Source organism: Mytilus edulis, chromosome 5 (assembly GCF_963676685.1).
Source record: "Mytilus edulis chromosome 5, xbMytEdul2.2, whole genome shotgun sequence".
Taxonomy (NCBI): domain Eukaryota; kingdom Metazoa; phylum Mollusca; class Bivalvia; order Mytilida; family Mytilidae; genus Mytilus; species Mytilus edulis.
In genome coordinates this window covers 15,367,412-15,390,657 of record NC_092348.1, presented here as the reverse complement: position 1 = coordinate 15,390,657, position 23,246 = coordinate 15,367,412, and the positions used below count along the sequence as shown (strand labels likewise).

At 32.0% G+C, this 23,246-nt stretch overlaps 1 protein-coding gene across 1 annotated transcript; it reads left to right on the top strand.

Moving 5' to 3' along the window:
- Window positions 1-1,275: 1,275 nt before the first annotated feature.
- Window positions 1,276-22,923, top strand: LOC139523062 (probable aminopeptidase NPEPL1). Its single transcript, XM_071316819.1, has 13 exons — window positions 1,276-1,413; window positions 7,016-7,172; window positions 8,213-8,383; window positions 10,171-10,425; window positions 11,887-11,968; window positions 12,950-13,092; window positions 13,950-14,027; window positions 15,192-15,292; window positions 15,664-15,718; window positions 17,121-17,202; window positions 20,583-20,746; window positions 21,878-21,988; window positions 22,555-22,923. The coding sequence occupies exons 2-13, from the start codon at window positions 7,023-7,025 to the stop codon at window positions 22,711-22,713; spliced, it is 1,551 nt and encodes a 516-aa protein (XP_071172920.1). The 5' UTR covers window positions 1,276-1,413; window positions 7,016-7,022; the 3' UTR covers window positions 22,714-22,923.
- Window positions 22,924-23,246: the final 323 nt, after the last annotated feature.

Below are 23,246 nucleotides of genomic sequence, written 5' to 3'. Positions count from 1 at the left end.
TTGAAATTATTATGTTGAATCCTCTGAGGACTGACATTCAGTCCAACCAAGGAAAGCCAGGCTTTCCAACCAAGTATCCATTAGGTTAGTGCATTTGCTACATGCCTCCTTAGTATGGTAATTTGAAATCATATTGAATGCTCCATTTCTACACTTTTGGCTTTACATAATAAAAGTTGTACTTTGTTAATTAAATTATATATTGTTTTCAGTTTTTGGTTTCATTTACTTACATTGTAGATATATCATAGTGCATCACTTTTGACATCAGGCGTTTTCCGCACACATCAGTTTACAAACTAGAATTAGCTGTGGTCCGCATCCCCGAATCTTAGGCAGAATTGTTCCTGCTACATACTTTTTGCCAAAATGAAGATTTTATTATGTTTTTTTTCTCAAATAAATGATAAAAAGTACGGGTTCCCACGCTTTCTTTAAAATAAAATATGAGAAGATAGCTTTTATAATATATTTTAAGAAAATAAAATAAAAAATGGTGTCACAAAACTTGTTTTCTTGCTATAAGTAAAACATAAAATTTCCCTATATGTCCAGTGTAAATTTTGTACTTTTAAAAATAGTTATCTCCCCTTAAATGGAGTTATTTGAAAAATGAATTCTAAAACCACAAATATTTGGTATTTGTTTAAATATTTTCTAAAATGTTTTGAATTACTAAGTTTTCTTTACATAAATAAACAGTTTAACCAATACATTGCAAATCTGTCTCCAAATTTGCAGATTTCGGCAAAGAACTAGAACTATTGTTTCTGTGATTGTACCGTGAATTCAAGATGGCGGTAGACCCCTGGTACTCGCTTCGGCAGTACATATACTAATACCGACCGTGCAAGGGCTGTTTAGCCAGTCAATGTCGTTAAAAACTTCCATTTGTTTGTTCTGTCTAAATACCGACCGTGCAAGGGCTGTATATATGTCACTGAAGCTATATATTAGAGTACATGGTGTAATGGTTAGCACTCTGGACTCTGAATCCAGCGATCCGAGTTCAGATCTCGGTGGAACCTCCAAATCAATATAATCAACCAAATTTTTTTCCAGGAAAGGGGGGCGGGTCCCCTCTAGATCCGCCTCTGCACCACGTTACACGTACATTTTTCAATGAGTTTAGTTTAAAAATACAATATTTCATCCTGTTTTACTCTTAATTTGTCCTCTTGTCGCTTCTTGCTATTTTGTATATACGAATATCACATTTCCGGTGACGTTTCTCCACATGCAATTGTTTTCGTTGCAAGAAACGTCAGAAGAAAGAAAAGGTTGCCGTAAGAGTGACATGTAATCTACACTTCAGTATTATAAACTTCTTGGACCCGACGTGACTTGAACCTTTTAGTTTAGAGTTTAACAGTTAAAGCAAATCGAAGACAAGACACGTTTATGTAAACCTAGGTGATTATCAATTGCATAAGGATTATCTGGGCTGTATATGCACGCCTGGTCATGTTCTATAAAATTACATATCATCTCATTGCAATCACAAAAACATACAGATTAATTCAACCGCTCAGACAGTCCAGGAACATGCACACACTCTCATACCAAATTCCATCCTGCAGAACACAAATAAGACAACAATCATTTTTCCCACGCACAATTAAAATCTGGAACAGCCTTCCCCTGAGTATTGTTATGAGCGACTCTATAGAGTCGTTCAAAGTAGCCGTCTCAAACTACACCTACAGCCCATAAATTCATCATGTGTAAATAGTTTTATCTTAATATTTTAAAAATAATAAATTAAAAATATGCACTACCACTATGTAAAAATTTTTTGTTTTGTTTATTATCACAAATTTGTATATTTCACTGTATATATGTCTTCACAAAGCAATGCGCAGTACAAGTGACGTAAACTTCAACGTGTTGAAGGCGGTCATTACATAGTAGAAGTAGAAGTAGAAGAAGTATATCTTTGTTTTGATTCCATGTGAAAGCTCAGATAAATGACAGATCATGTTCAGTTCAGTTTCTTGTATATTCCTCCATTAATTGTGGAGCACTACCCAAAGGGTATAGTTTTAGCAACTATGTACACCTTAAAACATAAGGAAACAAATAATTATATACAGATGACTGAATTTGGTTATAATAATCACTAAATGATAAATATCATAATTAATTCAATGGATTGTCATCATAAAGTTTTAAAAGATATATAATAATTCATATGTGCTGGGTTGTAAGAAAATTTTAAGAGACAACTGCATATATTTACAAATAAGAATTAAAATGGTCTCAAATTAAAATTACTTATAATTATTAGTTAAGAGTGCTATAAATACATCAGGAACTATAATGAAAATTATATTTTATAAGACTTATGTAAAATGGTAGGGGTTTGGAAAAATTTGAGCTAATATATATACATAAATTTTCTTCACAGTTTATTTTACTATATGGGGATCTTGTCATTATTCTTTAAATTATAACTGATATCTTACAATTTTAAAAAGAGAAGATTTATTTTAAATACATGTACTTATAAGTCATAAAATAGTAAGATGATATACTATTAGTAATGAACTGTTTTATTTTAAAAAGTTTGCTTATACTGTACTTGTGATCAAGTTTTTTATCCTTTTTGTGCGCAGCAAGTGCATCTCATAACACATATTTCTAGCCAGAGTTTCAATGCTTTCATACACAGTTGAGTAACAGTTTATGTCTTTGCTAGTACAGTCCATTATGAGCTGCAGTAAATTCCCTTGTTGTATGATCTTCTTGTATGTTGAGGTATCAATTTCATCCATTGTCAGTTCAATTTTTGAGCAGTATTTAGATCTTATTTGCTCTAATTCTTTGCAGTGTAGAATAAAATGTTCTAGATCTTCATTTCCCTGTTCACAGATTGTACACATCGGGTTAACTTTCGGATCGAACTTAGCTCTTTTGGCTTGGAATATGTACGTTTGAGTACTTATTCTTGCTTTTATTTCTCCTGCCTTTACATCTTTACTATTGTTTTTTACACTTTTCCATATATTGTGAGCTTCATTTAGTGGATTGTTCTGTATCTCTATGTATTTAAGTGATGTTTTTTCCATTTTTTCATTATGACATTCATTTTTCCAGTATTCCTTGATCTTTATTCCTACTAGTCTTTTCCATTCGATTTTATTCAGTGGATTTTCTGTGTAGTAGCTGCTAGATTTCAAATTGTATTTTGATAGAGTTTTTTCTACTCTGTTGATAAAGTCTTTTCCTCTTAGGTCTGAAAATGCTATTTGTCGGCGCAGAATTTCACATTCTATGGTTCCTGAATTTCGAACAATATTCATGAAGAAGGTAAGTACATTTTTGTCTAATGTGATGGCAATAGGTTCTGCTCCTACCAGGGTATAGACAGCCATATTTGCTGTATTATTTGGAAGCCCTTGAATTTGTTGGAGGATTTTTCTCTCTGCCAGTTCTAGCATATCCTTTTCTTTTGCAAGTAGGTTCATCACCTCAAGTCCGTATATGCTTCTTGGTACTGCATATGTTCTCCATAGCTTGTATGCGACCATTGGTGAGAATCCCCTTCTGACATGTAACCCAGCTCCAAGAAGGCTGTATATTGTTGCCCTACCGGTTCTTATTCTTTCTGAGATATTTGCACGGTTTTGCTCGTTTCTTTTGATACCTAGATGTTTGGTTTCATTGGTTATATTGATGTCATTGTCTTCAAATTGCAATGTTGATATGTTTGAGCCTTTTGCATTGTATAGAACAGCTTCAGATTTAGTTGGATTGATTTTGACTAGATCTCTGCTTGTATGGTGTTGCACTATGTCTAATATTCCTTGCGCATCTGCAGTACTATTTGCCAGAACAGCAATGTCATCGGCACATGTTGGCGCAGGGACTTGTATATCACCAATACATGCTCCAAGTCCACTTTTTAATATGCTATCTAGTATGACGTTGTTGTAGCATTTATATAGCGTTGTAGATAGTTTTGCACCTTGTTGAATTCCTTGTAGCACCATTACATCTTCTGTACATTGCCCTTCCCATTTAACCTTAATGCTCATTCCTTTATACAAGTTTCTCAGTAATATCCAGAGTTTTCCTTTTATTCCATAATGGTACAGTTTGTTGAATAGTATTTCATGGTTTAGCTTGTCAAATGCCTTTTCTGCATCAAGAGTTATTAAGATCAGCAGTATCTTTAATTTCTTACTTTCTTCGATTGCTTCTGATGTGAGGAATGCTGCACATAGTGATGATACTCCTTCTGTAAAGCCTCTTTGCAGGGAGTTTTGTATGTTGTTAAATACAGAATCAACTCTATCCTTCAATATACTTTGTAATATTTTTGCAAAGGTTTTAGTTACAGTTATTCCTCTGTAGCTAGATGGTAATGTTTTGTCTTTTTCTTTCTTTAGGATTGGTGTTAGAATCCCTGTCTTTAGGAAGATTGGTACATCCAAATATGTTAAGATTAAATTTAGCAGATGTACTATAAAGGGAGTTAACTCTTCCATCCCATGTTTGTAGTGTTCTGCCGAAATTCCATCTTCATCGGGTGCTTTTCCTGCTTTAAGTTTTTCTATAGCTTTATTTACTTCCTTTACATTAACAAGTTCTATGCCTTGACCTTTTTCCCTTTCTATGGATTCTATTATATTGTTTTGTATTTCTACTAGCTCTAATTTCCCACCAAATTGTTTATGGAATCATGACAGTGCTAGATATCTGATTATCAATAACATAAATTGTTGCAAAACCATACTTATAAGGCAGTAAGGGAGGTTTTCTGATAGCAATACCGTAACTAGGAGAGGGGGGTGGGGGGGGGGGGGAAGAAACAAACAATACTAATACTGATGACACAGAAGCTATACATGCTATAACAGCAATAATGTTAATCATGTAAGGCACAAAATGTGCAATATAATATTGAGTCTAGGAAAAACAGAGCTGGAAGAAAACATAGAAGAAAGTAAAGAGTGTTAAAATACACCTAATCGCTATTTATTCCATTCCGGATAAGTTACACAACTTTTTCATCCAGTTGAAGCTATCTGGGACCCTGTTTAAACAATTCACCATGCATGATACTTTTTAATGAGACCTGTTTAAACTACCGTAAATACTTCAAACAAAATATTTTTTTACTTCAATTTTAATTTCGAAAAAAGTGGATCATACTACATGTATATCAAAGTTTCTTGATGATCACTTTCTGAAGTTTTTTCTCCATCAGCTCACTACTGATGACCTCCATTTTTTCGGCCGGTGACCCAAAACAGGAAGTTGTATAAATGACTGTTTTTCCCGGAATGGACTAAATAGCAATAAGGTGTATGCTGAGACAGTATGGTTCCCTTTTAAAAGAAAAAAACACCATTAGAAGATTTAAAACTTTCTTTGAATACATTGCCAAAACCGACTGGTCTACCAACATATAAGAGCAACTGAAGTTACCGAGCGAACTATAATACAGCTGTATTGTCATGATTACAGTTCCAATTAGTTTACATATTTTTTTTTATTCAATACTTATATCCAACTTCAGTTGAAAAACAAAACTCAAGAAGAACAGACAACACAATAGCCCCATGCACCTAATCACTATTTGCTTGCCATTACTGGACATCCGAAAGGTTCCTTTAAAATTTTATGTGACATTAGAAAATGTATACCACACAGAGATCATTATATGTCATCAATAGTTAAACTCATAGAGTGTTGTAAATTCTCAGGTCAATTGTCACAGATTCCCAAATAACAATAAGTTCTGTAGAAAAAACAACAAAAGACCGTCAATACACAATGATACAAACAGCAGAGAAAATTTGACTGAGCAACATGAATTTTACCAGAAATGGGATGAATAACATAAATAATCACCAATCTGTTTGAAAGAATACTGGCATGGAAACCCTAAAAGAAGAATAAAAAGTACTAGACTCCCATACCCGCCAACTGTCACTATTTGCGGGGGATTTCCCTCATGGAGGCTCCCAAGTGGAAATTTTGTAAGAGCAATTTTGTCCACTATTTTAAAGAAAACAATTAATTTAACAATGGCTATGAGCTTGTTAAAGCACGAAAAAACAAAAAAAACACATTAGAATATATATATTTGAAGGCCCCCTTGAAGGTTTTGTAGAACTATAAGAACCATCTTTCACGTAAAACCCCCATGGGCATTTTGAAAAGTTGGCAGGTATGGACTCCAAAGTAGACTAAACAAAGTCAATAAAACCTGAAGACTAAATCCTTGACTATATCAACAACAACAAAAAGGTAACAACTGAAAAACAACTGTCATAAACGTGAATGAGTACAGACATTTTCTATCAAGTCTCTTTATACAATGTTATACACCACTCAAGTTTGACCACAATTCCCAGAGCTAGGGCTAGAACCTTTTGTGAATACAATGTGCTTAACTGGAATATTCAGATGTTATACTTCTTACCAAGTGAAGTGCTCAATAAGTATATCCAAGAAGACAGTACTTCTGTTTTTACAGTTTTCCCATAATTCTGTTATCTAGACTGTAAAATGAAAAGAAAGACCTTTTTAGATATTTTTTTATTTTAAGAATTGTAATTAAAATTTTGGCACTTGGACTGTTTTATTTAAAAAAAAAATTGTCTTTCATTACACTGTCATGACTGTCCATATCAAAATTAAAAATCAGTCTTATCTTTTTTTAGTTTAAACAATTGGTCACAGGAAGAATGCTGCTATTGAAGATTTTGTCCTTTTCTTTGTCAAAATGTGTACTTTCTTTAATTAAATCAGCCTAAAGTCATACTTCATCTTATTGCAAAGGATCTATGATGATGATTATTAGTTTCAAATACTACCAGTAAATATGATATAATTTAAGCAATAATTCTTTCATTTCATGCACTATACATTTTTTATGAACCATAAAAAGCCTTAAAAAATCCAACTTTTTGATTTGAAATGGTTAAAGATATATACAAAAACATGATAAAATAAATATACCGAAGATTTAATTTAATTTCATTGAATATACATCTTTTTTCAGTTGCAGAATGGTGGCTGCTACTTTAAAGTTTGAAGGGACTCTAACTCCTTCAGACCCTCAAAAAAATTCAGTACTTATTATTGGACAGCCTAGATACTTATCAAAGATAAAGTATAGTGATGTGAAAGTAAAGTTAGAACCAAGAGTTGATGAAGAGGTATGAGTTATATAAAGTATAGTGATGTGAAAGTAAAGTTAGAACCAAGAGTTGATGAAGAGGTATGAGTTAAATAAAGTATAGTGATGTGAAAGTAAAGTTAGAACCAAGAGTTGATGAAGAGGTATGAGTTAAATAAAGTATAGTGATGTGAAAGTAAAGTTAGAACCAAAAAAATTATGAAGAGGTATGAGTTATAGAAAGTATAGTGATGTGAAGTTAAGTTAGAACCAAGAGTTGATGAAGAGGTATGAGTTATATAAAGTCAAACATTTTAAAAAACCAGTGTGAAGTGGGGTATATATCAATTAGCTGTAGACAACAAAAAATATCTAAACAGACATCTAGACAGCTCATGCAGCAATCAACAATACACAGGTATCAAAACAATATGTCATCAACAACAAACAGTTTCAATGAGACAACAAACCGATGGCAACCACTAAACAATAGGCTGCTGACTTGGGACAGGCTCATTTGAATGTGTCGGGGTAAAACAGTTTGAAGGTATCAACCTTTCCTTAACCTGGGACAGTGGTGTAACAGTACAAAATAAGAACCAACAACCAAAACTTGTTAAAAAGGGCTTAACTTGACATCATCAAAGCAGAAAAACATCTTACAAAAACACTGACTGGACATGGCAAGGAATTTATACATCCCTAAAAACAAAAAAGACACTTAAGTACAGAACTAAAAGTACTTGTATATAGTGTCAGCTAGTTAAAAGCTACATTTAAACTTAAAAAGTATATATTTCTCTCTGTAAATTGTAATATACCAGATCAGTTATTGAAAAGGAAAAAAAAACTATTATGTCTGATCTGTTTATGATTAAAGACATTTAGAAAAAGGAGAGTATTTAGTTTGACTGTAAAAAGTAGATGTTTTGTCATGCTTGTGGGATATATTGACAATTTTTGTTCTCACATCAATACAATGGGATCATTGATATCCTAGGTACATGCAATAGTTTATTATTAGTTCATTTTTTGTGGATAGTTTATGCTTGCCATATTCAAAATATTTTCTGTTTTCAGACTTTCAAGAAAGCTTTAGACTCTAATTCAGAAATTTGTGCTTTATGGTTGAACAATGCCACTTTAGCTCAGCTGCCTGTCAAATGTAGTCGTCATAACACACCATCCAGGGCTCATGCTTTAACTAAAATGGTCAAGAGCTGTCTACGTGGAGGAGATGAATTTGTAGTGGTACTGTACTCTTTCATTGTTGTTTAAAATATATGTTTACTTTTTAAAGAAGGGTTAGACTTGTAAATTAGTGACAGTGAAAAATAATGTGACATATTAAAGAATGTTTTTTTTAAATTTGGAGTGACTGCTTTATTTTATTTAGAAAAAAATATTTCCTTTTAATATGTATCCTTATACGATAAATGAGGTTCCTAAATCTCCGATTTAATATAAAATCCACATGTTATCCGTTACCATATTAGTGGATATTGACCACAAGAGATAAACTACTGTAAATAACATTTTGAAGTACATCTTCAACAAACATGCTGGATTTTCCATGGTAGTTTTATTCATGTACAGATTTTAACCATCTATGATCCTATGATTTGTGAAATAGTTAAAATGCTTGTTTTTTTTTTACAAAATATTGAGATTTTCTAATAATGCAATCCAGTTTCACTTAAAAAATAAATATATTTTAGCAAAGATATATTAACAGCATGTTTTTTGAAGATGTACTTCTTATACATTTGAACAAAACTGGGGCCAGGGATTTCATTGAATCTCAGTATCATCTGAAGCTTCGCTTTTATTTGTCGCATTGAATTTTCAAACATCATTATACATTCAATACAAATAGTACTTTTCACAACTGGATTAGATAGATCAGCTACAGAGCAGACATGTCATTTAATAGACCACTCTTGAAATTGTTGAATTTCTAGTGAACATGATTCTAGACATGCGTTAACATGGTTAAGAGGCATCATCACTTTCTTTCCATGTTATGTGATCTTGCCGTTGCAAAATATGATTATTCTGGATAATTTAATTCTTAAAATTGATAATAAGCACTAATCTCTGGCGCAGAGTTCATATTCATCTCATATATGCTCTGCAAACTGCACTTAATATTGACTGTAGTGTTAGGAAGTATTGAATGGAACGAATATGATGTCTGCACTGGAGAGTGAATTAACACATGTAGCACTGCTGTCATTAGGGAAATGTCTTTAAGTACCCATGGAACAAAGATGATTTCTAGTTTATCCTGCATAATGACAATCACGAAGAAGCTTCATGAACTTTAATAGTTCAGGAAAGCAGGCAGTCCCCTCTATCTGATAAATGATGTCATAAAAGGTGTGTATAGTTGACAAACTTTTCTGTTGAAGAACAGAACTTGAAAGTGAAATTGAGAATGGAAATGGTCTACCGTTTTGATTTAATTTGTAGGAACAAGCTACATGCAATGATGTTCTTACTCCTGATTGCAGAAATTCATTTGCTGACAATATTTATGTAAAAAGTAAAATCACAAAATTTCTCCAATTTTTGTGCTATTTTCACATTTCTTGATAGATGTGAGAAAAATATTTCTCCTCATTATATTGAAATATCTGTTCTTGACAAATCATCGATCAAAATTCAATTATGACGTCAAATTTTCTTGGTTTCTTCTGAATTTTCCTAATGTGACGTCATGAAAAAGGTCAATATGCCTGATGATATCACATATAAAAAACAACTTCCTGAAATTCCACCACTTTATAACTTGTGTATAACTATATTTCTCCACTCTCAACAGTTTGATTTTAATCATTTAAAATGCTTGGCAAGACTCATGCTTTAAATATTGAAATTTAACTGTCTCAAGTGGAGAAATATCATTACACACTTGTTGTAGTGGTGGAATCTATATATCTCTATACCTTGTGTAAATTAAAAGATCATGAACCATCTAAGTTTTTGTGGCCATTTTTTTTTCAGGAGCATTCTCAAATAGATTTGTTGTTTTTCAGATTGTTTGTGAGAAAAAAGATGTAGTTGCAACAGGATGTGCAGTTGCAAGAGCACTGCCTCTTTACCAGGGCAAGTCAGCATCTGTCTCTCCACAGAATGTCACTGTACAGTTTCTTTTGGCTAACGAAGACAGTCAGACACCACTCTCACAATCAGAATTAGACTGTCTTACAGCTCAGGCTCATGGTATAAGGCTTTCTGCAAAGATAGTGGATATACCATGTAATATTATGCATACTAATACATTCCTAGAGGTAATGATTTAGCTTTAGAACTTATTAATATCAAGTTATTGAGGGGTTGTTTCACTAACTCATAATTTTGACCCTAAAAGTCTGAAAGATTTTAACTGCAAAGCTGTTGTGAAGATTTTATGAAAATGTATTTTATAATGCCTAATTGTTTCAGTTCAAAAAGATTTTGAACTTATGTGCAATAAGTGATGTATATTAGACTTTGGTGAATTTGTTAATGCATGCTGCTTTACATAATTTTGCAAAATAATTTCTCAGTTTTATTAAAAAATAAAAAATGGCACCACCTCTTGTCCACAAATATTTTTTGCTGAAATATTTTAGATATACTATAGTCTTTACTTTGCAACCAAAATCATCAAATTTGGTTGAAAAAGATGACAAATTTCTAGAAAAACGGCCTTAAATGAAATTTATTTCTGTTTTTGGCTGATATATTTATAATACATATTATACATATACTGTTTGATACAGGTAATATGAAATGGCAAATTGTTCAACAATAAAACCTTTAAAGTTAAAGTTTATATAGAAATGCGGCTCAAATGTAACAGCATACTCTCATTATCCAATAAACACATCTCCTACAGTAATCGTAAACGTTTAACATTTTAACAATGCAATTAATATTAACAAATTAACATTACTTTAATATGAACTAATAGAAATCCTAATAAAACGTTTATAGTTGAAAATATTTAAAAGGAAAGTTTTAACATTGCAGGCCAGCAGTGCAAGGTAAAATAAAGTCTGATACAGTATTGAAAACAAACTAATTGCTGTTAAAAATATTAGAGTAAAATGACAAGAGTTGAAGCTGGCCGCATTGGGCTACCCCTGTTGCAGGGGAGGGGGCATTAAGTGTTACACTTATCTGCTTGTACATCAGTACATGCATACTTGCATCATAAAATAAGTTTCCATTCTCTAAATATTAGTTTGCCTCAACCAAGCATTATGAAACTTATTTACACAATTCTTATTTAATATTATCACAAAACACAGATCATGTTTGAATTTGGGTGGTGTCTAGAATTATGCCCCTTTTTAAATGAAAAAAAAAAATGCTGATTTTTTTTATTGTTTCCATTATCTAACTGAGGTTGCCTCAACCAAAGGAGTAAGTTCGATAAGGGCCTTCCTTATTTGGCCCTGATTATAATATTGAATGGAACAAGATAAAATATGATTTAAGCTGTCTTAAAGACATCTAAGCACATTTAATTAGGTCTTTCCACTTTTCACCAAATTTGTGGTCACATCAAATTGAATTAAAAGTATGCATGTTAATTAAGGTGTGGTATTAAAAAAGATATATGCCAAACTAGGGTTTAGACTTCGTATTAATGTGATCAGATGAACAGGACATTGTGACTTATTCACATGCATATATTTTTGTTTTTAAATATTATTATGTTGATAAGCATAATGTTTTCATTTTTCACATTAACTGTGTTTCAGGAAATTAATGAAGTAGGTAAAGAATTAGGAATAAAACCAATGGTTATTGCAGGGGAAGAGTTAAATGAAAGAGGATTTGGAGGCAAGTGTCTAGTTTCTACAGTTACTTCAAAATATTGTTTAATCTGAAAGGAATTAGAAGTTGATGGCAGTTCTGTGGTGGTCTCTATCACAACTGTTTAGAGATTGACATCTAGAATAAACTCATGATCATTATGGAATTGACCCATATTTATTATTGAATAAACTCATATTTATTATGGTATAGACTTATATTTATTATGGTTCAGTCTCATATTTATTATGGAAGGCCACATGTTGACATGTACTCAAATTGTTATGAAAATCTTCAATATTTTGTTTTAATTTTCTATCAAAAGTTAATTGTCTTACAAATGTCCTCAGTTGACAAATATAAAATAGAAATCTATTGAGGTAAAAGTTAATATATTTCTTTATTAGTATGTACCACTAAAATTGAAAAGTTCATAAAAGGCAGAGTGAAAATATTGTTGAATATTTTACTGGCTCTAATCCACAGCCAATATCTGAGGGTCAAAACTAAATCCTGGGATATTTGGCTACATAATTCATCAAACCAACTGCCACAAAGAATTTGCGTAGGAGAAATTTTCCCAGACAAATTATAGTTCTAAGTACACAGATGCCCCATCCGCACAATCATTTTCTATGTTCAGTGTACCGTGAAAATGGGGTAAAATCTCTAATTTTGCATTAAAATTAGAAAGATCATATCATTTATAAGGAACATGTGTACTAAGTTTCAAGTTTATTAGACTTCAACTTCATCAAAAACTACCTCAACCAAAAACTTAAATCTGAAGCAGGACAGACGGACAAACGGACAAATGAACAGGCGGACTCACAGACCAGAAAACATAATGCCCATAAATGGGACATAAAAGTAGGAGGTTCAATAAAATGTTTAGATGTTTGTTCAAATTGAATCTTCATGAATATATAATGTGGGGAAAGCTGCTATCAATGCATCAATAGGAGGTTTAATAAAATGTTTAAATGATTGTTTTAATTCTATCTTCAGGAATATATAATGTGGGTAAAGCTGCTGTCAATGCCCCAGCCTTAGCTGTACTCAGTTATAAACCCACTACTGCCACCAAAACCATTGCCTGGGTTGGAAAAGGCATAGTTTTTGATACTGGTGGATTATGTATAAAAACAAAGGTAAGATCTCAGTCTTTTTTTTGATAATTTTGATTAGCCTTGTAATTTAAAGAAATTTATTTTTATTTTTTTGTAAATTTTGATATCTTTAAACGAGCAAGACTATTATTTGTTGATGGACATTTTAATGCTATTTATAATTTAACATTCATCACTTTTTGTGTTGCATAAGGTGCTTTATAACTTTACTCTATTAATGACTAAAGCAATAGAAAAAATAAATAAAAAATGTGTTGCCATTGTAAGGCTGTGTTTAATATTTATTCTTGCAATAGTTTTATTTTTAATCTATGTAGCTGTCATAAAATATTAATTAAGGAATGACTAATATTTTTTCTGTCTATGAAGAAATAACATAAAAAATGTGGTGCACACTGAATAACATGTGAAGCGAGTTATTTAACAGTGTTCACTACATTTTTTATGTTATTTCGAATAGACTGACATAATATTACAGTTATTTCTTATAATTTAATTCTAAATTTCATTCTAAACGGGCGTAAATCATGAAAAAACGTTGTTGACGTCATGGTCACATGATAAAATTGTGTCTATGATATGATAAACAAAACAACGTCAGCCAATCAGAAGATGTGTTACATTTAAAATTAAATTATTACATGTATTATATATTAATGTACAGAAATTGTGAAGCTGTGACCTTTAAATGAACAATAATATAAAGAAGAAAAATCTCAGACCTTTTTTTTCTAAATCTGATTTTGTTTAGGTCCCTTTCTTTTCTATAAAAGTCCAAGTTAATTTTCTGTAACACTAGAATAATGTTTTCTTTTAAAAAAAAATGAAGCTTGGATGGATTTTGCTGTATTTTATAACATCTTTTTGTCACATTTCAGACAGGAATGTGTGGTATGAAGAGAGATTGTGGTGGAGCAGCAGGAATACTGGGAGCTTTCTATGCAGCAGTTAAACTGGTAAATTTGTAATACATCAATAGTGTCAGAATAGGAATTTTAATAAAAATAAATACAGAATTATTCACAAAAATATCTGGTAGTAAAAGGAATTTTGATTAATTAATCTTGATACCAGGGTCATATGTAATATTGAACCCCCTGAACATTTCTTTGGGGTTCAATTTTCCATATGACACTGGTTAACTGTTATCAAAATGAAGGTTTTATTTACAGAACCTTAATGAATATAATGATATTTGTCACTTGATCAATTTCGTTAAAACTGACCTAAGGAACATTTTTAGCTCACCTGGCCCTTACTTTTCTCATCACTTGGCGTCCGTTGTCGTCTGTCGTCTTCTGTCGTCGTTACCCTTTTACAAAAATCTTCTCCTCTGAAACTACAGGGCCAAATTTAACCAAACTTGGCCACAATCTATTAGGGTATCTAGTTTAAAAAAATGTGTCCAGTGACCCGACCAACCAACCAAGATGGCCGCCATGGCTAAAAATAGAATATAGGGGTAAAATGTTGATTTTGGCTTATAACTCTGAAACCAAAGCATTAAGAGCAAATCTGAAAGGGTAAAATTGTTTATCAGGTAAAGATCTATCTGCTCTGAAATTTTCAGATGAATCGGACAACTGGTTGTTGGGTTGCTGCCCCTGAATTGGTAATTTTAAAGAAATTTTGTCGTTTTTGGTTATTGTCTTGAATACTTTTATAGATATAGATTAACTGTAAACAGCAATAATGTTCAGTAAAGTAAGATCTACAAATAAGTCAACATCACCAAAATTGTCAGTTGACCCCTTAAGGAGTTATTGCCCTTTATAGCAAATTTTTAACAATTTTCATTAATTTGGTAAATTTTGGTAAATTTTTACAAAATAATTTCCTGTTACTAATGGGCAAAGTTCATTATAGATAGAGATAATTGTAAGTATCAAGAACGTTCAGTAAAGTAAGAACTTCAAACACATCACCATCACCAAAACACAATTTTGTCATAAATCCATCTGTGTCCTTTGTTTAATATGCACATAGACCAAGGTGAGTGACACAGGTTCTTTAGAGCCTCTAGTTAATGGTTGAGATGAGTAATTGTATGTCGGCAGTATTGAAATAATGGGCAAATGAAAGACAATATGTTTTTTCATATAAACGTTTTATTTATGTAGGGTTTTAAAGAGAATCTTCATGCTGTCTTCTGTCTGGCAGAGAATGCAGTGGGACCTACAGCGTGCAGACCAGATGATGTATTTACAATGTATTCAGGATTGTAAGTCTTTTAAAAAGTTAAATGACAGATAAGATAAAAGATAAAAGAAAAGAGCCAAACAATACAAAAAAAACCCAACTAAACTCTACACTGAAAGAACTAAAGACAGAGTAACATGATACTAAATAAGGGAAGTTGATACATGACCAGCTAAGCTAACTATTTATATGCTAACTGATGTTCAATGTCATGTTTTTAACTGACCTTAAATCTGAATTTGATTATTTTGCATAATTACCTGTCAAATCAGATACAAATGCAATCTTTTTTTGTTCAATGGATAGAACAGATAAAGTATATGCAATGCAGGGGACATTGTAACTCTTTTATTTACTTGATCCTATCATGATATATTTAAAATGTGTTTGTAGAACAGTGGAAATAAACAACACTGATGCTGAAGGTAGACTTGTTTTAGGAGACGGGGTAAGTTATTCTACCTGGATTATTGCAGTGATCATTAAGCTGATAAGTTCTATTGCTGACTTGTAATTAACTTTATATAATTTAATTTTAGATGTAACGCGTCTTCTGATTGGCTGACGTTATTTTGTTATGAGCCGATAGACATAATTTAGTCATGTTACCGTGGCGTCATCAACTTTTTTTCATGGGTTTCTATGGTTTAAAATGGAATTTAGAATTAAATTATAAGAAATGACTGTAATATTTTTTCTGTCTATTCGAAATAACAAAAAATGTGGTGCACACTGTTAAATAACCCGCTACACGCGTTATTCAGTGTGCACCAAATTTTTTATGTTATATCTTCATAGATAGAAAAAATGTTACAGTCATTCCTTAAATAAAAAACTTATATTTAAGCTATGAGCTGTGCGCATAAATAGAATGAATATTTTAATTTTCCTGTACTGGTATCTGATGGTTTCCATATTTCGTTAATTTTTTTTCATTTGAGTAGTGCTACTTTTATACTATGTCATCTGATGTCATGTAGGATTAAACTTCTTCCCTTTCCAATGTTCATCGCTAATACGATTTCAAAAATATTGACAGATTCTGCACAAATTATTCCTGTTGACAGAAAATTCCATTGATCAATGATCCTTTGGGAAAACGAATGAAGATGTTGAGTTGAATTACACCTCTTTTTAATTGATTTCATGGTCAGAAAAGATGTGTATTTGGGTCAGTCCAAATATATCACTCTCCTTTTAATCAGGATTAACTCTTAAATATCCACTGGGGATCATATCTTACTGGTTACATTTAGAAAATAAATTCATTAAAAAAAACATATTTGGAACTGTTACTTTCTACAAAGAGCAAAGAAGTGCCACCAAGTTTTCATGAATGTTTAACATAGCTAGTAGAATTTATCCTATATTTTTTTGTAAATCAATAAAGGAAAATTTATAAGAATTTTTATAATTTTAAGTAAGAAAAAGAAACATCTAGCAATGCCCTATTATGTGCTGGTTAGTTATCTTACATGACCCAATGATGTATTTTTACTTTAAAATAGATCTGCCAATTATTATACCCTAAAGAACTGCCAATTATCATACCCTAAAGAACTTTGGCTTTGGCTTGGGCAAGTTTGAAAACCAGTGCCAATCAACTATTAAAAAGAGTTGCACTTTCCTTGGAAATATGAATGATATAGAAAATTGCATTGTAGGCACTTCCAAGCCTACATTTCTTTTAAGATATTGATAAATACATGTAGTTTAAAAGAACCAAAAAACAAGTTGTATTTAGTTTTTGGGGAGCACTGGAACTGTGTTCTCTTATTGAATAATTTTTAATAACAAGAAGCCTATGCTAACTGTCAAAATCCACTGAATTACTTTAATTGTATTGATAGGTAGCATATGCAAGGAAAGATTTAAAGGCTGATATTATTGTAGACATGGCAACATTAACTGGTGCTCAAGGAATAGCTACTGGTAAGTTTGTTGGATTGTTGATGTTATATTAATATAAAAAGATGTGGTATAAATGTCAATGAGAAAACCAGAGACCAAAGGATGTAGAAGGTTAGCAACTATAGGTGTAATATGAACATAAAAAGATGTGGTATGAATGTCAATGAGAAAACCAGAGACCAAAGGATGTAGAAGGTTAGCAACTATAGGTGTAATATGAACATAAAAAGATGTGGTATGAATGTCAATGAGAAAACCAGAGACCAAAGGATGTAGAAGGTTAGCAACTATAGGTGTAATATGAACATAAAAAGATGTGGTATGAATGTCAATGAGCTCCCCCAGAAACCAAAGGATGTAGAAGGTTAGCAACTATAGGTGTAATATGAACATAAAAAGATGTGGTATGAATGTCAATGAGAAAACCAGAGACCAAAGGATGTAGAAGGTTAGCAACTATAGGTGTAATATGAACATAAAAAGATGTGGTATGAATGTCAATGAGAAAACCAGAGACCAAAGGATGTAGAAGGTTAGCAACTATAGGTGTAATATGAACATAAAAAGATGTGGTATGAATGTCAATGAGAAAACCAGAGACCAAAGGATGTAGAAGGTTAGCAACTATAGGTGTAATATGAACATAAAAAGATGTGGTATGAATGTCAATGAGAAAACCAGAGACCAAAGGATGTAGAAGGTTAGCAACTATAGGTGTAATATGAACATAAAAAGATGTGGTATGAATGTCAATGAGAAAACCAGAGACCAAAGGATGTAGAAGGTTAGCAACTATAGGTGTAATATGAACATAAAAAGATGTGGTATGAATGTCAATGAGAAAACCAGAGACCAAAGGATGTAGAAGGTTAGCAACTATAGGTGTAATATGAACATAAAAAGATGTGGTATGAATGTCAATGAGAAAACCAGAGACCAAAGGATGTAGAAGGTTAGCAACTATAGGTGTAATATGAACATAAAAAGATGTGGTATGAATGTCAATGAGAAAACCAGAGACCAAAGGATGTAGAAGGTTAGCAACTATAGGTGTAATATGAACATAAAAAGATGTGGTATGAATGTCAATGAGAAAACCAGAGACCAAAGGATGTAGAAGGTTAGCAACTATAGGTGTAATATGAACATAAAAAGATGTGGTATGAATGTCAATGAGAAAACCAGAGACCAAAGGATGTAGAAGGTTAGCAACTATAGGTGTAATATGAACATAAAAAGATGTGGTATGAATGTCAATGAGAAAACCAGAGACCAAAGGATGTAGAAGGTTAGCAACTATAGGTGTAATATGAACATAAAAAGATGTGGTATGAATGTCAATGAGAAAACCAGAGACCAAAGGATGTAGAAGGTTAGCAACTATAGGTGTAATATGAACATAAAAAGATGTGGTATGAATGTCAATGAGAAAACCAGAGACCAAAGGATGTAGAAGGTTAGCAACTATAGGTGTAATATGAACATAAAAAGATGTGGTATGAATGTCAATGAGAAAACCAGAGACCAAAGGATGTAGAAGGTTAGCAACTATAGGTGTAATATGAACATAAAAAGATGTGGTATGAATGTCAATGAGAAAACCAGAGACCAAAGGATGTAGAAGGTTAGCAACTATAGGTGTAATATGAACATAAAAAGATGTGGTATGAATGTCAATGAGAAAACCAGAGACCAAAGGATGTAGAAGGTTAGCAACTATAGGTGTAATATGAACATAAAAAGATGTGGTATGAATGTCAATGAGAAAACCAGAGACCAAAGGATGTAGAAGGTTAGCAACTATAGGTGTAATATGAACATAAAAAGATGTGGTATGAATGTCAATGAGAAAACCAGAGACCAAAGGATGTAGAAGGTTAGCAACTATAGGTGTAATATGAACATAAAAAGATGTGGTATGAATGTCAATGAGAAAACCAGAGACCAAAGGATGTAGAAGGTTAGCAACTATAGGTGTAATATGAACATAAAAAGATGTGGTATGAATGTCAATGAGAAAACCAGAGACCAAAGGATGTAGAAGGTTAGCAACTATAGGTGTAATATGAACATAAAAAGATGTGGTATGAATGTCAATGAGAAAACCAGAGACCAAAGGATGTAGAAGGTTAGCAACTATAGGTGTAATATGAACATAAAAAGATGTGGTATGAATGTCAATGAGCTCCCCAGAAACCAAAGGATGTAGAAGGTTGTTAGCAACTATAGGTGTAATATGAACATAAAAAGATGTGGTATGAATGTCAATGAGCTCCCCCAGAAACCAAAGGATGTAGAAGGTTGTTAGCAACTATAGGTGTAATATGAACATAAAAAGATGTGGTATGAATGTCAATGAGCTCCCCCAGAAACCAAAGGATGTAGAAGGTTGTTAGCAACTATAGGTGTAATATGAACATAAAAAGATGTGGTATGAATGTCAATGAGCTCCCCCAGAAACCAAAGGATGTAGAAGGTTGTTAGCAACTATAGGTGTAATATGAACATAAAAAGATGTGGTATGAATGTCAATGAGCTCCCCCAGAAACCAAAGGATGTAGAAGGTTGTTAGCAACTATAGGTGTAATATGAACATAAAAAGATGTGGTATGAATGTCAATGAGCTCCCCCAGAAACCAAAGGATGTAGAAGGTTGTTAGCAACTATAGGTGTAATATGAACATAAAAAGATGTGGTATGAATGTCAATGAGAAAACCAGAGACCAAAGGATGTAGAAGGTTAGCAACTATAGGTGTAATATGAACATAAAAAGATGTGGTATGAATGTGAATGAGCTCCCCCAGAAACCAAAGGATGTAGAAGGTTAGCAACTATAGGTGTAATATGAACATAAAAAGATGTGGTATGAATGTCAATGAGAAAACCAGAGACCAAAGGATGTAGAAGGTTAGCAACTATAGGTGTAATATGAACATAAAAAGATGTGGTATGAATGTCAATGAGAAAACCAGAGACCAAAGGATGTAGAAGGTTAGCAACTATAGGTGTAATATGAACATAAAAAGATGTGGTATGAATGAGCTCCACCAGAGACCAAAGGACATAAAAAGATGTGGTATGAATGTCAATGAGCTCCCCCAGAAACCAAAGGATTTAGAAGGTTATTAACAACAATAGGTAATAGTACCACATCAATATTAACACCTGCAGAATGGGGTAAATGATTAGCAGTGAATTTGTTGTCACAAACTCATAACTATAGGTAATAGTACCACATCAATATTAACACCTTCAGAATGGTGGAAATGAGCAGCATTGAATTTGTTGTCACAAACTCATAGTATTTAATGAAAGACTATATGTTAAGGGTATATAGAGATCTAATAAAAGCTAGTTAATGATTAATATTAAAGTATCCATCTATTTTTATACCTTGTAGGCAAATATCATGCTAGTATACTAACAAACAACGAAGATTTAGAATTAGCCTGTATTAGTGCTGGAAGAGTTTCTGGTGACCTCGTTCATCCAGTGCCGTATTCACCAGAACTTCATTACAGTGAATTTGCCAGTTCAGTTGCTGACATGAAAAACTCGGTGGCGGTAAGAATTGTTTTTTTAATCTTTTGGCATAACATGTTCATATTATAAGATATAGCTTTTAAAAGAATTTGTCCAAAAGGAATTTTTTAATGTCCAAACTTTATTTAGGTAAAAAAAATTCTGAAACAATTTGAAGATTTATAAGTTATGATAATGTTATTTTAATTTATAAGTCAACTATGTTTGGTCTGTTCACCGATTGCTCCGTGTACATGTTTATGTATGCATGGTTCATCTCAACTTGACTGCATCATATCATAATCAGTAAAGTAAGCAAAACATTTGTGTTTTTGTGCTCTTGTTTGTATTACAGGACAGAAGTGATGTAAATGATTCTTAAATATCATATCAGAATATTCATTCTGTCTAGAATATATATTTTTAATTATCAGTGCTGGGAAAACATATTGCAATGGGTATATTATATCCCTTAATTGTTTGGGGACAATGTAAAACTGAAGGTCTAACAAGAATATTAAAAATGGTTAAATAAGTGCAGAAAAAATGATTTTAGATACAGATCCTTTTTCTCTTTTCAACCTTCTTATTTAAAGAACTTGGTTGGTTGACAGTTGAAAAGTTTTTAAAATACCACAACTATTTACGTTCCAACAAATTGGTCATATTTGAGGAAGAAACAATAGTGTTTATATTTCATTCCTTAATATAAAAAAAAACAAACAAACAAAAAAACAATTAAATGAATCTCCCAATTAGAAAGGTTTTAAACAGAATAATACAATAAAGCTGATACTTTAAAATACTTAGCTATAGCATATACAAATTTTAGTATCTAGTTTAAGCTATTTTATTTGTCATATCATGCACTCAGTTCTTTTGAATATCTGTTTGGTGACACTGAAACGTGATAAGAAATCAATTATAATAATTATAAATGCAATCACCTTTATCACACACATCAACTGTCCTTATGCCAATTAAAATGTAAGCTTTGCTCGATCAGTTGAAATAATACTGCTAATAACTATGGGAAAATATCTGTTTTTGATTGCATTGTATGTGGGGGCCTCAGGGATTTTTTTTTGTAACTAACTGTATTCACCCTCTTTAAATAGAGAATTTATTATTAATATTAATTATTAATATATTGTTGTTATTATTGTATTACAGGATAGAGGCAATGCCCAAGTATCTTGTGCTGGACTATTTATTGGTTCTCATTTAGGTTTTACTTATCCGGGAATGTGGTTGCATATAGATATGGCTGCACCAGTACACAATGTAAGCTATTTACCAATCTTATTTTTGGTCATTAATTAGAGAGTAAGTGGATCAGTATAACGTAGTGTTTAATTATTTTTATTTCAAGTTCTAAAGGTAATAGAATATTGTAAATATATTATAAATGCCTATAAAGTGTACAAAACAACACCAATATTCAAAAATGAAAACATTGAATGTAATTATCTATAAATATTTTGGATAACTGATATCCTTTATCAGTATCATTAATCATATCAATCTAATCCGTTGGTTCCTTTGTGCGTCTGTCTGTTCGTCATATGTCTGTTCCGCCTCAGGTTAGAGGTAGTTTTTGATGAAGTTGAAGTCCAATCAAATTGAAACTTAGTATGCATGTTTCCTATGATATGATCTTTCTAATTTTAATGCCAAATTAAGAGTTTTTACCCCATTTTCATAGTCTTCTAAACACAGAAAATGATAGTGCGGATGGGGCATCCATGTACTAAGGACACATTCTTGTTTAATTTTATTTTGATGCAGCATGAGAAAAATGCATTTCTTTGTAAGCAGCCATTTATGTGTATTTGTTGTTTTATATGTAGGGAGAAAGAGCCACAGGATATGGCGTTGCATTACTCACTACCTTATTTGGAAGTCAATCCCAGAATCCTTTACTGCAGTATATAGCGCCATCTATAGCAATTCAGGAAGTGATGGATGTTGATTGTGAAGAGAGTGATGCCAAAAAACAGAAATCTTAGTGGAATAGTCTTTGTATTATAATCAGCCTGTCTATTTAGCAGAAACATTATATGTTTGACCTTGCACCTTGAACTATTTATACTCAGAGAAATATGGAAGTGCAACAATCAAGTAGATAGAAAAAAAAATTCTCTTTAATTTTATTGGAAATTTGTGCAAGCAGAATCATCATTATAGTTTTTGTCTTTGATTAATAATTTATATAGATATATATGTGTCTGTTGTTTTTGTTTTTCCTTGTTAGTTGTATAATATTTCTCAATAGATGAAAACATCACTAAGAATTTTATCTGTATTTTCCTTACAAAACAGACTTGACTTCGGTGACAAATATTGACTGAAAAATTACTCAAGTGAATATTATAAAATAAATGCTAGAGGAAAACTCAATACTTGTTGTAAATAACAACTGGAGCCTTAATATTACACATTTGTCAAACTTGACAAGGGACGCATAAATACATATTCACTAATATATAGACTGGTCAGTATAATTTGTTATGGAGCTCTTTTTTTGTCTTTTTAAACTAGT